The sequence below is a fragment of the Schistocerca americana genome, chromosome 3 (assembly GCF_021461395.2).
Source record: "Schistocerca americana isolate TAMUIC-IGC-003095 chromosome 3, iqSchAmer2.1, whole genome shotgun sequence".
Taxonomy (NCBI): domain Eukaryota; kingdom Metazoa; phylum Arthropoda; class Insecta; order Orthoptera; family Acrididae; genus Schistocerca; species Schistocerca americana.
In genome coordinates, this window is record NC_060121.1 from 420901198 (window position 1) to 420918320 (window position 17123).

Genomic DNA, 17123 nt, shown 5'->3' on the forward strand with positions numbered 1-17123 from the left:
TGTATATTAATGACCTCTCGTCTGTTACATTACCAGATCTAAGTTTGTTTTGTTTGCAGATCATACAAACATTGCAATAAGTAGGAAGTCTAGTACAGATTTAGAATTGGCTGCTAATCAAATTTTCACCGGTATTGATAATTAGTTTAAAGCTATTAAACTGTCATTAAAGTTTTAAAAGACCTACCATGTGCAGTTCAGAACCTGTAAGATATCCTTCTGGCATGTGTATAACATATGAAGACATGCAGATTGAAGATGTTGACAGTGTTAAATTTCTGGGGTTACAACTCAAGAATATATTCAGTTGGGAAGGGCATACCATAGAGAGTGCAAAAGTGTGTAATAAAGGCTCATTTGCTGTATAAATCCAAGAACATCTTGTAGAAACCTGTTTAAGGAACCTGGTATTCTAACCATTACTTCTCAGTATAGTTGTTCCATAACGAAATTTGTTGCAAATAATATATGTCTATTTCCCACCAGTTGCTCAGTACTACGAAGAACAACAATCCACATGTAGGGCTAGAATTACTTACCTTGGTACAAAAAGGTGTCCAATATTCAGAAGACACATTTTCAATAAATTGCCAGCAATGATTAAAAACTTGGTTTCAGATAAAGCACAGTTTAAACAGTGTTTGAAAGCCTTTTCGGTAGACAACTCCTGCTCAATAGGTGAATATCTTAACAGGAACTATTAGACCAACTTAAGTAAAAATGTCATTTTAGATTAAAGTTTTGACAGCATTTGATCACAACAGTCAAGATTAAGTATTTTGTTAACGATAAAGTGCTTTCATTCTGACAGTGTGTTAGTTCTGTGACATATCAGTTCCATTTTGTTGTAATGTATTGACATACTTTGACAGTCTCCTGGCAAATGATCAGCTAAGTGAGTATATATTCAAATGATCTATGATTTTATGTTATAATTTCTGACATGTTCCACACCCACAAGGACCATCTCATTTTTGCATCAATGGAAGGAAAGCTGAATATAGTGTAATCTAAGTTTCATGGCTAATTTGTCTACTGCATTTGTTCATTGCTAATTTCTTTGTTGCATTTGTTTATTGACAATTTGTTTGTTGCAGTATTTCATTGCTAGATTATTTTTTAGCTGTTCATAGCAAATATCTTTATTGCAGGGCTGAGCCCTGTAGGAAATCTGAGACCATTCAGATAATTCTTTCCCTATAAGTTTTTGTGAGTATCACTGCATATCCATAAAACAGTGATGTGTAATACTAGCAAAAAACAACTTTCTTCAGTTTGGGATTAAGTTTGCTCATTTCAAGAGTCTTTGTTTTGATCTCTAGATGGTTCCAATAATAACTTTCTGTATTGTAAATGTTTTCACAGAGTATCTGTAGAGGAAGAATTACATTCCCTGAATCAGTCATCTGTGGTAGTTTTATTCCAGTTACGGTGCTGTGGTCTGTGAAGTCAAGTGGCTCGACAGAAGCGACCGATCCCACGTGTCGGCTTTGACCCGTGACGTGTAAGGGTGTTGTCGTGTGTGACGTCATGACGGCGCGGAGTTTGGTTTGAGCGTGGCTGTCTCCAGTTCTGTTTTATCTTATTTTATTTACTTTTCTGATCTGGTCATTCTATCTCCTGAGTGTGTGTGTGGTTTTTTTTTTTTTTTTTTTTTTAAAAAAAAACCCACTTATTACTTATTTTAATTATCTGCTTCCTGCAATTTCTGTTTTAGTTTATTATATTTATTTTTCTGATCTGTTCGTTCTATCCTGTGAGATTTTTTTTTTTTAAAGACAAAAAACACTAATCAGCTTCTGAAGCATCTTTATCTTCTATGGGTTGCAGGGGTTACGACCCCTGGGGAGGTGGGTGGGTATTCATGCATGGCTGTCTTCACTTACACGTTTTAGCTACGCAAGGTGTCTAAATTTGTTTATATTTAGTTTCCCCCACCCAAAACACCCCATTTCCCGCGCTTGTCCCGTTAGTGTCAATAGGCTTCTTGTGGAAAGTGTGTGTGTTTGCTTTTGTTTCCGCCATATTTGTGACTTCATGGGTCAAAGCAGACGGGCGGGATCGGACGCTTCCGTATTTCCAGTCAAGTAATTAAGATAGCACAGAGAAATTACTGAAGCTTTGGGGGAGTGTTTGAAAGGTCAGGTCCCTGTTATGGTCATCCTACAAAATAAACACATGTTCAAATTGCACTTTAATTTTACCTGGAAGATAAATTGGACTGTTCTAACCAGAGTGCATACAAGAATAACACTATAACAGTTAAAGAACAGAAAGTGATGAAAGTGAAAAGATATGTGATCCACAGTATCAGAGAACTCTTACTATATACAAGGAGTAGTATGCTATATTACACATTGGAAGATCCAAAGTTCATGCAGTACAACCTAAGTGGGTGGTTCCACTCTCACATATAGATGTTTGTTTATGTATGTTTTATGCAAATTTTGGTCTTTATGTGGTAAAACTTTGAATAACTTCCTTGGACACGTCGTATGACATCTTGGTTGGTTGTGTGAAGTCATTAGTAATCTATAATTTAAAGCAAGAGACCTGTTCGTTTCAGGAATGTAGTAACATCCCTCTGAGGGAGGACTCACCAACATCAGAAGAAATTGCAACAATGACACAGTGTGCAAATGAACAGATGTGGTTGGGCTGAAGAACTATGTTTAGTTCTTCACTGTGGATTTGCTGAGATCTGATAACTGTAATTTTTCCACAAGATATCAAGGGTTTCATTGGAGCAGTAACCAAGTTTCAGGTTTTGCAAGAAAGACATACTTTCAAAACAAGATCATGAGTGTTAAAGTTATGACACAGGACATGTCTTGGAACTTGCATTGCTGTTCTTCAACAATTGCAGTCACAAGCAGATAAGATTGTCATTATTTTTGATGCTGCTTCCAGTTACTTGAAAAATTGTCAACAACTGTTGGAATTGTGCCAATGGAGTACGTAGACAGTGCTGCTGTTCACAGGAAGGGGCCTGCTGAAGCAGGCTACAAAACATAATCTCTCCAGCCCAAATACACACCTTGTTTATAAAGGCCTCCCAAAACTGGATTTTGTAAACCGATTTCCCAATACCGCTTCTGGATAGCCATGTAAACATTTCAAAGTTGTTTCTGGAAATACACTCATAGTTCTTGGTTTTTGCTCCAATTCCGCAGTTGATTTTCCATGCCATCTAAACTCAACCGGTTTTGAAATGTGCTTGGGCTGTCAGATTTCGTCTTGTTTTTAATTTTTTTTTGGGTAATATGGAGGGATTTCATACAATGGAGGATAAGTAGAAATTTTAGACTGAAGCTGTTTACACCTCATTTGATTAGAGAGATATAGTGATTATGCCTGTTTTCCAGGTGCCATATTTAACAGGGCTAGCAAATCCACCTCAGACCTTAAAATGTAAATGTGACAGCAAAAAACTGTTTTCATCTTTTGGAAGATGTGTTGCATGTAAATGTAGTGACAGTTGCAGTACAGAATTCATCTACAACCCTCATCCTGTTGTCCAAAGAGGAAGTAAAAGAATTCAGTCAGCAGCAAAGCAAAAAGTGGTCCAACCAAACTACCCCTGTGAAAGAAATTCAGCTTATATTGCATGAACTTTAAAGAATGAAATTGAGTAAAATTTCATTTCTCCAGGCAGGACCTCAGAAACAGTAGGAGAATATGGAGATTAACAATGTGCAAAAGGGGATGTTTGTGAACTTTGTGTGACTGTGACTGACTGATGGTTTGGAGAGATTAAAGACATCAATAAAGAGTTAAATGAAATTTTTTGAACTTTGTTACCATCTGGACTGGCTGATTGATAAAAGTTTCAAGCTCCAAGACAGCAACAGTGCCATCAGTGCTCACTTCTGGTCTGCAAGATTTTAAAAATTGTGGGTGCAAGGTCTTAAAAATTGTGTGTTTGTCAGTTCTTGTTGGTGCAAGAGGAAAGACTCTCCGAATATCTAAGGAAGATATTGATGCAACTGAATACAGTTTTAGTGCATTGACTAGCTATTTTCAGTTCTAAGCAGAATCCACATAGGTTTCACACTTCTGACCAGTAAGTTTTTGAACTTTCACATATATTTTGGAATCATTTAATATGAAACTTCCTGGCAGATTAAAACTGTGTGCTGGACCGAGACTCCAACTCGGGACCTTTGCCTTTCGCAGGCAAGGACTCTACCAACTGAGCTACCCAAGCACGACTCATGCCCCGTCCTCACAGCTTTACTTCTGCCAGTACCTCGTCTCCTACCTTGGGTAGCTCAGTTGGTAGAGCACTTGCCCACGAAAGGCAAAGGTCCCAAGTTCGAGTCTCGGTCCAGCACACAGTTTTAATCTGCCAGGAAGTTTCATATCAGCGCACACTCCGCTGCAGAGTGAAAGTCCCATTCTGGATCGTTTAATATGTTTGAAAAATGTGCTTCTTGTTCATCTTTCAGAAGAAATAAAATTCCTGTTAGATAAGAGTAGCTTTTGATTTTACAAGAGTTTATATGTGATAAAGTATTAATGGAAATGGGTTTAATCTATGGCAAAATTTTCAGTTGTTAGTAAAACCTGTTCAGTTTAAAAGTGGAAGTTAGCCTTTCAGGGAATGTAGTACAATGAAAGTGCACTTACGGTGGTGGCGGCTTTTGTGTTGTGTCATGGAGTTGGTAACTGTGCAGTGAATCCTGGGAAGTGTACACAGTGAATAATTAATTGGGTGGTTAAACAAAATGGTGGAACCAGTGACAAAATAGTGTTCAATAAATATCGTGATGTGTGGTGTATGGAAATCATATGGTAGCATAATAGAACATATTGTGCTGAATGTCATAAGTCACCGAAGTGGCATCAACTAAAACGACTTGCAATACGGTGGCCGAACCCCAAAGGGGATATCCCGGCCAATAAATGCCATAAGATCATTTAATTTGTTATTACTGTAGCAACACTAACTGCATTTTGATGTTTTATAATGTATATGATTTGTGTAAATTTAAGATAATGGCAATCACATGTATGAAAAAAGTGTTTTTTTCTGTGGTTTGTTATTTGTTTGTTTATTCTCATATAGAAAAAAATCAGAAGGCTACAGTGAGAGAACTTTGTCACATATTTTCAAACCCGAGGACATGATTGAAATAGTCAAGTTGCTAGCTTTCAAACAAAAACAATCTAGAACTGTTTCTGAGATACAGCGTTTCAAGTTTTTCCCGGAAATCACATGTGGCAAATGATGCCGAGGTGTTATCTTTGGCGGGCTGTTGCTTGGGCTAGAAAGTTTTTTGACAAATGTAAAAAATAGAGATTTCTTACTTAGGCCTAAATTTTAACTTAAGTTAAATTCAATAACATCTGGAATCCAAGATTATTATTATTATTATTTTGCCTGAATTGATACTGGCTACACCAGTTATGACACTCATGAATCAGGGAATAATCTTATTTGGGAGTACCAGTTATACATTTTCTTGAACAGTGTGAAATGACGTAATGTCAAATACAAATTGAATTTATATTCATGAAGAGGAGGAACCACATTTCTGTACATGATGTAAATTGTTGATAGGCAGATGAAACAAAAGATTTTGCCCCCTTGTGCTAAAGTATTTCTACATACTAAAAAAATATGTGCAGTGTCATCGAATGAACTGATTTTGCACTGAAAATTTGCTGAATAGCACCTATACATTTTTATTAAATAATGTTTATATCCTACTAAAGTTTTCCAAAGGATTTGATTGTGAACTCACCTGAAGTCAGCAGGTCACAATTATGGTAATAAGCTTGCCATCTATTTACAGTTGTTCCTCGAAACTTCCGTCTTCTTGAGGAATTGGAACAAGGACAAAAAGGTGTGGGAGATGGAACAATTAGTTGGGGATTAGAAAATGATGATGATATGACATTGACTCACTGGACTGGAATGATAATTGGTCCACCACGGGTAAGTAGAGGGTCTGAATAGTTTATGCAGTGATTATTCAATAAGAACACTTTGTTTATCGCTTGTTTTTGTCATTGATAATGACACAAGGCTCTTAGAGAGTTTTATTACCAAATTACTGAAATTTATATTAATATCCAATCCGTGTTTGAAATACTCTTGTTGTGTTCCAATTATTTCATTCAATTCTTGCATGTAAACTCATTTTATTCTCCTTTGGGACTGTTTAGTCATTTGTATGTGTCATCATCAGTATTATTGTTACATAGATTAAGCATACTGCTCTCACAGCAGTACTGACAGTGATCACCAGATGTCTCCCAGTAACATCAGTTGACAGCTTGGTCCAGGGCTTCCGATCTCCTTTGTCAGTGTTTGGTGGGATCATGGGGGTTAAAATATATTATGTCATGGAGGTTAGAATCTATTGTTACTCCTTTTGTGAGATGAATTCCGTGATTTCTCTGTTCTTCAAGATGAGTACTGTATTGTAGATTTTGGTATTTAAATGTCACTGAAGACATGTGAGTGAGCTACATTTGTCTCCAGAAGAATGTGGTGAGTATTGTACCCTCTTGCTTTAGTAATTGGAATGACCAGAAAAGTTTTACAAATGTACGAGTTGCGGAGAGAATTGCTCTGTCACCCACTTAAGCTGATTTGTGGGATAGTGAAGAGTAATATTACAGACACTGCACAACTTCAGATAAATTCATCAAAACAGACGTAGATCAATTAACATTCAGTGACTGTCATTCACATATGTGTGAATCTTTCTTAGCCTTAGTTCCTCGAATACTATCCAGCATACTGGGCAACAAGTTTCCTACAGTGTACTCAATCAGCTGCCAGGTTATCAATTTCCTCCCAGTTCATGTCCATGCAGTGAAGATCCTTTTGTTTCCAGGTGTTACAAAGTCTTTGTCTACCTCTGTAGCCATCCATTGGTTTCCCAACAGTGCTGATTAGTGGATTCTTCCATCTTTTATGAGATAATGTGCCCTGCAAGCTTCAGCCTTCTTCCAGCAAGAATTTTATGCAGACTCCATGAATCACTTCTTCTCAGCTCGTCAAAATTTGAAATGTGGTAGCAAAAGTTGTTCTTTAAAATTCACTTCAAGCGTCGGTGAAAAATGTTGAGCTCACATGCTGATTTTCCTGGTTTCACTTGCATATTTGGCCATTGGTAGGATGATAAGAGAGGACTAGGCTGCACCCGAAACTGTTGGTTTATATTTACAAAGTCCGACTATCACATGGATCAGATTCGTTGGAAGACTGCAGAAGTTCTCCCAGTTTCTATTGTGTTGTCTGGATCTACGTACCCGTTAGTACAGATAAGGCTGCCGAGACATGGAAATAGGGCAGCATCTTGTAGTACCATCTTACACATTACAGTTTGAGCAGATCACTTCCACTTCAATCTAGATTGTTTTTGTTTTATCACTCTTTATTTTTAACATTACAGAACTGGACATTCCATGCAGCTTAGCTGTCTTTAATTGTAAACTTTGTGCTGTTTGCACCAGAAGAACAGTGTCATCAGCAAAATCCACATCTTTAAGCCTAGCTTGGTCATTCAAATGTATGCCTATGTTAGAGTTGTCAATAGTTTTTCTTATTATGAACTCTACACTGCTACAAGAGGAGTAGTAGGTCAATCCATACCAAGTGGTCCAAGAAAAGAATAATTGGTTGCTTGACCATCTCAGAAAAATTATATATTTTCTGGGTGAATTCCCCAATGTTTAGTAGTCACAAACATATATACACACATACATTATTTTGAAACGGTGGCCATATTTGTTCCAGGCCACATGCGTGTTTTTTGTATTTGCAAGCATCTACATTTTTTACAATTATTCAGTAGTGGACTGTCCTAAGCCTTTCAGATAAAATGCATTTAAAAAAAGGGCTCCGAGCACTATGGGACTTAACATCTTGGGCCATCAGTCCCCTAGAACTTAGAACTATTTAAACCTAACTAACCTAAGCACATCACACACATCCATGCCCGAAGCAGGATTCGAACCTGCGACCATAGCAGTCACGCGGTTCCGGACTGAAGTGCCTAGAACCGCACGGTCACCGCAGCTGACAAATGCATTTAGTTCAATACACTCTGGGCTACAAATTAACATCATTATCACTTACCTGGATGTATTCTTTAATATATTTTTAATAGTTTCAAGTTAACAGCCACAAATTAAAAAAAACTCTATTTTTGAACAGTAGTTTCCCAAAGAAAGATTAATTTCTCAGCTTTAATATTTTTTTGCTATTACACTGTGTAGTATAGTTACTTTTTATAGAGTGTCAGTTGTGAGCAGCTTACACTTTAAAAAATACACTATTTTAAAAAATGGATTTTTTTTTTAATTTTTCCATTTTGTGACCTGCAATATCTTTGCTGGGGGACCAGATAAAAATCTGAAAATTTCACAGTTAATAGGCCTTTATGACATCAAACTTCAGTATGAATTTCAATTTTGAGATTCAGTTGGAAGTCATGGAAAAAAGATTACAAACACAAGTCAAAAATACATTTTTAACATCTGCAATATCTGGTAGGCTAATCAAATAAAGTATATAAAGTATACCAATTGCATAATGTAACGCACCACATTACACTAGCTAATGATTATTTGTAAAAACAATGCTGTGGTAATTGTTTCAGCAGGCTAACAATTAATTTGCAAGCCTATACAAGTCAGATTGTTGTCTTCTCCCTTACACCAACAATTGTCTACTAACATTTATTTAGCTAGAAGTTCTTGAAGTGTGCAGTTGAAAAATGGTGTCTCAGTGTTCTGTTGGTGTTATTATTAATGAAGCATGCCATAATAGTGTGTACGGAGTGTATCCTAAAGACATTACTTTAATCGAAGATTACAGTGAAGAAGAAAAAGTGTTATTCTAATTACGAGTCGGCCCAGAGGTCAAATCAACATGCAAGTACCATGAAATGAAATGAAATACTTAAAAAAAAAAAATTCATCGCCTTTTGGGTCAGTCTTGCATGGACCCTTTTGAAAAACATAAGAAACATTCAACAAAAGGTCTGCGAGAAATAACGTTTGATCATTATTCCAAAACGAATACATTCAGCTAAGTAATAATGATTATTTTGATAGTCTCGTCAACCCTAGAATAACTGTACCAGAGAACCAAACAGACACAAATAGGGGAGAGGACGCAGACAACAACACTACCCCACCAAATATAGAAGAAGTGAAAACTACCATGAAGAAATTGAAAAACAACAAGGTGGCAGGGACAGATGGTATTCCAGCAGAACTGTTTAAGCAAGGAGGCAGAGAGCTGGAACGAAGCTTTCTGAAAATGCTCACCAGAATGTGGGAAGAGGAGAAAATGCCCCAACAATGGAAACAGGGTATCATATGTCCCATATATAAGAAAGGAGATAAGATGGAGTGTGGCAATTACAGAGGGATCACACTGCTTAATTTGGGATATAAAATACTCTCTAATATACTATTCGACAGTATACTCCCAATCATACAGAGGGAGACGGGGTCGTACCAATGCGGATTCCTTCCTGGGAAGTCAACCATAGATCAAATATTCACCTTAAGACAAATCCTGGAAAAAAACAAATGAATACAGAGTTGGCACGCATCACCTCTTTATAGATTTCAAAGCAGCTTATGATAGCATAAATACAGAGCAGTTATATCAAGCTCTAGGTGAACTGGGAATCTGTAGAAAGTTGGTAAGGCTGGTGAGAATGACAATGAGCGAAACACAAGGTAGTGTAAGAATAGGAGGAATGATGTCCAACAAATTGGGTATTAAAAATGAAGTGCGACAGGGGGCTGCATTGGCATGCCTTCTCTTTAATGCCGCCCTGGAGAAGGTGATGAGAAACGCAAACCTTCTGAACAGAGGAACGATCTTCTATAAATCGGTGCAAATACTGGCCTACGTAGATGACGTAGATATAATAGCAAGAACCCAAAAAGCAATGGAAGAGACATTTACAGCTCTTGAACAGGCCAGTAGGAACATGGGGTTAATTATTAATGAACAAAAAAACAAAATATATGGCGGCTGGAAAAGCATATAGAGAAAATATGCCAAATGCAATAACAATGGGCAATTATACATTTGAGAGAGTTGAACATTTCAAGTATCTGGGCTCGACAGTTACACATCTAAATGATATCTCCTTTGAAATTAAGCAGAGAATAATACTGGCCAACAGAGCCTATTTTGCCCTAACAAGACTTCTATCCTCAAGGCTCCTGACTCATACCACGAAATCAACTATGTATAAATCACTTATACAACTAGTGCTTACATATGCCTCTGAAGCCTGGGCATTAACAACTAAAGATATTGAAACACTGGATGCATTTGAAAGAAAGGTACGTAGACGAATTATCGGCCCAATCTGTGAAAGAGGAAGATGGAGGAGGGGATACAACCATGATTTGTATACCATATACAAAGACCAACCCATCAGAAGGATAGTGAAATCATCCAGACTGAGGTGGGCGGGACATGTGGCTCGCATGAATGATACAGAAGTACCAAAAAGAATATTACAAGGAAAGCCAGGAGGCGGAGAGGACGTGGTTGACCAAGAGCCAGATGGAGTAATTGAAGATCTTAGGAAGATAGGCTATAGAAACTGGAGAGTATTGGCAAAGGACCGAGAGAGATGGAAGGAAATTGTAGAAGAGGCCAAGGCTCATCATGAGCTGTAGAGCCAAGAAAGAAGAAGAAGTGATAATGATGATAATTTGTAGCCCAGAGTGTGTTGAACTAAATGCATTTTATCTGAAAGGCTTAGAACAATCCACTACTGAATAATTGTAAAAAACGTAGATGCTTGCAAATACGAAAAAACACATGCGGCCTGGAACAAATATGGCTGCCATTTCAAAATAATAAACAATATTTTTTTTAAAAATGTTTGTGACCACTAAACATTGGGGAATTCACCCAGCAAATATAAAATTTTTCTGACATGGTCAAGCAGCCAGTGCTGGACCACTTGGTGTAAATTGACCCCATTAGAAATGATCCACAATACTACTATCCAATTTCCCTGACATTGATTTGTTGTAGAATCATAGATCATATTCTTAGCTCAATACTTTTGAGGTAACTTGAACAGAATGATCTCCTCCATGCCAACCAACATGGATTCCAAAAACATCAGTCATGTGAGACCCAACCCATACTTTTACCATGTGACAAAACTGAAAGCTTTGTATCAAGGCAGTCAGGCAGATGCTTTATTTCTTGCTTTTTGTAAAACATTTGACACAGTACCACATAAATGCTTATTGTTAAAAGTTAGAGCATATGGGGTATCAAGTGAAGTTTGACTGGATTGAGAACTTTTTGGTGGGAAAGACACAGCATTTTATCATGGATGGAGAGTCATCATCAGATGTAGAATTAACTTTGGGTGTGCCCAGGAAAGGGTGTTGTGACCCTTCCTGCTATGTTGTATATTAATGACCTTACTATCCTAATCTCAATTTTCACAGATGATGTAATTATCTGTAATGGAGTACTGTCTGAAAGGAGCTTCAGATCTTGATAAGATTTCATAATGGTGCAAAGATTGACAGCTTACTTTAAATGTTCAGAAATGTAAAATTGTACACTTCACAAAACAAAAAGTCATTGATTCACAGTTGGAATCAGCGAACTCATACAAATACCTGGGTTAGCCCTTTAGGGTTGTGAAATGGAATGACTTTATAGCCTCAGTCATGAATAATGCTAGTAGTAGATTTCGGTTTATTAGTAGAATACTGGGGAAGTGCAGTCAGTCTACAAAGCAGATTGCTTACAGATCACTTGTGATTCACTCTAGAATAAATGCTAAAGTGTGTGAGACCTGTACCAAATATGGATATAGATGTAGATATATTATGAAAAGGAATGGTGACAAAGTGCACCCTTGTCTGCTGCTTGTCAGAATACTAAAGTAAGGGATGTTCCCATCATCTGTTGTTACACAGCAACTCGGCTCTATAGGCAGGTTTCTGTAAACATCAGTGAGGTGGTCAGGAATCCATATAGGCTTGCATTGTTACACAACGATGCTTGGTGCACACTATCAAACAATTTTTTCTTTAATCAATGAAGTTTAGGTGTTTTGCTCTATTACATTTTGCAGAACTAATGTTAGTTCAGAGTAAGATCTCCCTCTTTGAAGGCCAGCCTGCTCTTTACGTAGTCTACAATCTGCTGTGTCTTGTATTCTTGTTAGCAGAACGAGGCAAAAGACTTTTAGTCCAGTATTGAAAGAAGTGTGATACATCTCTAATTAGTACATTTGGCTGGAATTCCTTTCTTCGGTAGTTTAACAGCAATGCCACATCTCCAGTCTCTTGGAACTTGCCTTTTTGCCAACAGATATTGCACAATTTACTGAGATGCTGGACTAAGCCCAAATCTCCATATTTAAGCTGAGATTTATCCAGACCAGCTGCATTCAACTGTTGCACACTTGCTAGCATTTCAGTGCAGAGATGTCCAAGCAGGCTGCAATAATGCATCGTTCCATATCATCAGGTGTAGTTGGTATGTCCTATAGACACCATCTTTCAGCTTTTCCCACAGAAAAAAGTCTACAAATCAGTTGAATGGGCCAGCCAAGGTACAGGTCCTGTGCATCCAGTCAAACGATGTGGAAACAATTTGTGAAGACATGCTGTTGTACTTAGTGCTCTATGTTGGTACCACAGGTTCCTACTGGTCTGCAGAGGCATGTCTCCTAGCATACGTGGAAGATGGTTTGTTTGCAGACTGCGATAATTGGGATGTTCAGTGTTCCATCTATGAAAAATGGACCTACAAGCTGATGGTTCACTATCCCATACTACATGTTTATACTCCATGGACACTGAACTTCCTCTAGACGAAGCAATGGAGAATGTCAGCAGACCAGTAATGAATGTTCTGGCAGTTTACCTGGCCATGGTTGGTAAATGTGGCTTCATCACTAAACAAGATACAGGATACATCTGGTGTATCGTTTTGTAATGCCCATGTACAGAAGTTAACATGATCCTCATAATCTTTTCCATGTATCTCTTGATGGAGAGAGATAATAGGGATGGAATCTATTTCAGTGAAGAATGTGTAGGGCACTTGCCTGACTCGTGCTACTTCCTCATTTGTTTGCACTGGAGCTAACATGCAAATCAACTGCAACAGCAAGAACAACATAAATTTTCCCCTCTTCTGTCATCACTTGTTTCTTTCTGTTTCGTTGTCTAGGTGTTGCACTACTACTTTCACATCACTGGCTGAAGAGGCTGACAAATAATTGCTGAGATGGTTGACGTCTATTGGGATTCCATGCTGCATGCACTGTACAAGAATGAACTACATTCTTCCTACACTCTCTGTACAGCATGAGCATGTCGGCTTTTCCTGCATTGGTAAATCCCATCGTCTACTCACGACCTGCTGCTTAGACTGTCTCTCACAAACTGATTAGCAAATTTCAGTGCTCTCAAGGAGTGCACAAGCACACTGCCAGCAATCTTAACATCGCAATAACCAGCAATTACTCAGGTTGAATGGCACAAACAAGTGGTGGTGTGGAAACTTTTCAAAAAACGATATCTCATAAACGACTCGCACTAGAATCCTGCAACAGACACCACTGATGTTTTAATTTATCCTACATTTAGTTAGTTAATGTCAGAAAGACTTTTCCATTTTAAAAATTGTATGTTTGCACAAAAAGTACACATTCTCAGTATTATTACAGTCAGTTGATTGGCTAACAGTGTAAGCCCCTGACTACCAATCCGTTCTGTGAAAACGGCCCACCAGGAGCACTTTTCATTTCCACAATGTCTGTGGCGCAAGTTGTAGGTGATTTACCCTGAATATACAGAATTTTTTTCTTAAATATGCCAATTAAATAATAGTAATAAAGTTAAACTTTAGAACCAAAAGTGGAAAGCTCTGAGATGTTTAGTGAGTCATGGACTTACATCAGAAAAACAGATTAGAGGCCAGAGGAAGGTTAGTGTTTCGTTGCAGTTAACAAAATTATTGTCTCTATTGAGGTCAAAGTTGAGTGTGACAGTGAAGTCGTCTGACAAAATTACACACATCAAAAAAGTTTTGCGTCTTCTTGGTCCCGAGAGTTCTGGAACCTATACAGAAAATTGCAATAGAGATCAACATAAGCATCATTTCCGCCCTTTTTATTGCTCATGAAAACCACACATTGCATGTTGTACCACCATACAGCAGAGCTTCAGAGGTGGCGGTCCAGATTGCTGTACACACTGGTACCCCCAATACCCAGTAGCACATCCTCTTGCATTGATGCGTGCCTGTATTCGTCATGGCATACTGTCCACAAGTTCGTCAAGGCACTGTTGGTCCAGATTGTTCCACTCCTCAACAGCAATTTGGTGTAGATCCCTCAGAGTAGTTGGTGGGTCATGTCATCCATAAACAGCCCTTTCCAATCTATCCCAGCCATGTTCGATATGGTTCATGTCTGGAGAACATGCTGACAACTCTAGTCGAGCAGTGTCATTATCCTGAAGGAAGTCATTCACAAGGTGTGCACAATGAGGGCGCGAATTGTCATCCATGAAGATGAATTCCTCGCCAATATGCTGCCAATATGGTTTCACTGTCGGTCGGAGGATGGCATTCACATATCGTACAGCAGTTACAGCACCTTCTGTGACCACCAGTGGTGTATGTCGGCCCCACATGTCACCCCAAAACAGCAAGGAACCTCCACCTCACTGCACCTGCTGGACAGTGTGTCTAAGGTGTTCAACCTGACTGGATCGCCTCCAAACACGTCTCCGACGATTGTTTGGTTGAAGGCACAGGCGACACTCATCGGTGAAGAGAATGTGATGCCAATCCTGAGCGACACATTCAACATTTTTTTGGGCCCATCTGTATTGCACTGCATGGTGTCGTGGTTACAAAGATGGACCTCGCCATGAACATCGGGAGTGAGGTTGCACATCATGCAGCTTATTGCGCACAGTTTGAGTCATAACATGACATCCTGTGGCTTGCATGAAAAGCATTATTCAACATGGTGGCATTGCTGTCAGCGTTCCTCCGAGCTATAATCTGTAGGTAGCAGTCATCCACTGCCCCCCACCGCCCCCCGCGGGTTCTGGGATTAAAATAGGCCTGAGGTATTCCTGCCTGTCGTAAGAGATGACTAAAAGGAGTCTCACACGTTTCGTCCTTTATGTGATTGTCCCCTGTAGGGTTTGACATCCATTTTTCCAAATTTTCCCGAAGAGCGAGCCAATTGGGGAAGGGCGCCTTACAAGGTGCATCGTGTCCATCGTGCATTGAGATCTTAAGCCCACTTTCTTGTCGCATTTCAGTCTCGCTCATTCTCCATCTCTTTGGCGAGGCCACCTTCCTGGGTGTGTTTTCCACCATGCACTATGCAGTGTTGCTATCTGCGTTGACTATGACCATGGACTCCTTTGCACCTGATGTCCAGCACGGTAGCCAGTCCGATGTGGTGGGGCTGCTATGTACCCTGTTGGTTGTATCTCCCTGACCACACAGGGATCGCTCTGCTAATGCCTGCACTGTTAACTCCACACGTATGCCAAGTGGTAGGTGCCCATCCCCCTTGGGCATCAGGACTTGCGGCAGTGGCCTTTTCTGAGGCTGGGTGGCGCCGGTGGGGAGGGTCCCTGGTCGGAGTGGGTGGCATTAGAGCGGATGACCCGCGATGAAGCATAATCCATCATCTCTTGCTGGTGGTCAACCACCGGCAGACTCATAAGCGTTCATGAGCTCAATTCAATGCACAGATAGACCCGGTACCTTGTATGTTCGAGAGCTGATGGGGAATCTTTCATGGTGATGAAGCCTCTGTTTTTTGTTGAACTTTTAGAGGACAAGTTTGGAGAGGTGGAGGGATTGTCCAAAATGAGATCTGGGTCAGTCTTGATTGAAACAGCATCCTCTGCCCAGTCATGGACGTTACTCGCTTTTGACAAGCTGGGGGATGCTTCTGTAACCATCACGCCCCGTAAGAGCTTAAATATGGTCCAGGGTATCATATTTCACAGGACCTTCTTTTGCAGTCAGCTGTGTGCCAATTTAGAGCGGCGATGTGGACATTTCGTCCGGCTTGTCCACCGGGGTTCTAGGGATAATCAGGTTACTACCTACAAGCTCTCCGTCTGAGAATGGGGTGGAGATTCTGGCGTCCGCTGAGGACTTGGATCTCGCCAGACCCTGAGACACAACGGATATAGACTGCTCAGGCAGTAAGTCGGTGGCAACAGGTGACTCTGAGGCATAAACGGCCTCATTTGATGTTCCATGCCTTCCCAGTCTCATGATGACGTCATCCTCCAGTGGAATTGCAGTGGTTTTTTCCACCGCCTAGCTGAGCTACAGCAACTGTTAAGCTTCACAACTGCTATCTGTCTTGCCTTCCAGGGAACCTGGTTCCCAGCAGTGTGGCCCCCTGCCCTCCGCAGCTATAAGGGATATTACAGGAACCGTAGCTACTATAATCGAGTGTCAGGTATAGTTTGCGTTTATGTCCTAAACTCAGTCTGTAGTGAATATGCGGCCCTTCAAACCCCTTTTGAAGCTGTGGCTGTCAGAATAAGGATGGTGCAGGGAATAACTGTCTGCAATGTATATCTTCCTCCAGATGGTGCAGTGCCCTTGAATGTATTAGCTGCACTGATTGATCAACTCCCTAAACCTTTCCTACTTTTGGGAGATTTTAATGCCCATAACCCCTAATGGGGTGGTACCATGCTTACTGGCCAAGGCAGAGGTGTTGAAACTTAACTGTCTCAGTTCGACCTCTGCCTCTTAAACACTGGGGCTGCCACACACTTCAGTGTGGCTCATGGCAGTTACTCGGCCATTGATTTATCACTTTGCAGCCCAGGGCTTCTCCCACCTATCCACTGGAGAGCACATGACGACCTGTGAGGTAGTGACCACTTCCCCATCTTCCTGTCATTGCCCCAGTGTCATGCCCATGGACACCTTCCCGATGTGCTTTAAGCAAGGCGGACTGGGAAACTTTCACCTCTGCTGTCACCATTGAATCTTCCCCACACGATAACATCGATGCGATGGTTGAACAGTTGAGTACAACAGTTTTTGCTGCGGCAGAAAATGCTATCCCTCTCTTTTTAGGGTGCCT

The 17123-nt window shown here is 39.9% G+C and overlaps 1 protein-coding gene across 1 annotated transcript in view; it reads left to right on the forward strand.

Moving 5' to 3' along the window:
- The window catches only part of LOC124605672 (ubiquitin-conjugating enzyme E2 variant 2), a 61139-nt gene that overhangs the window by 2091 nt on the left and 41925 nt on the right, over positions 1-17123 (forward strand). The window contains exon 2 of the mRNA XM_047137521.1: positions 5799-5941. Coding sequence (XP_046993477.1) covers positions 5799-5941 — 143 coding nt within the window. The remainder of the gene's footprint in view (positions 1-5798; positions 5942-17123) is intronic.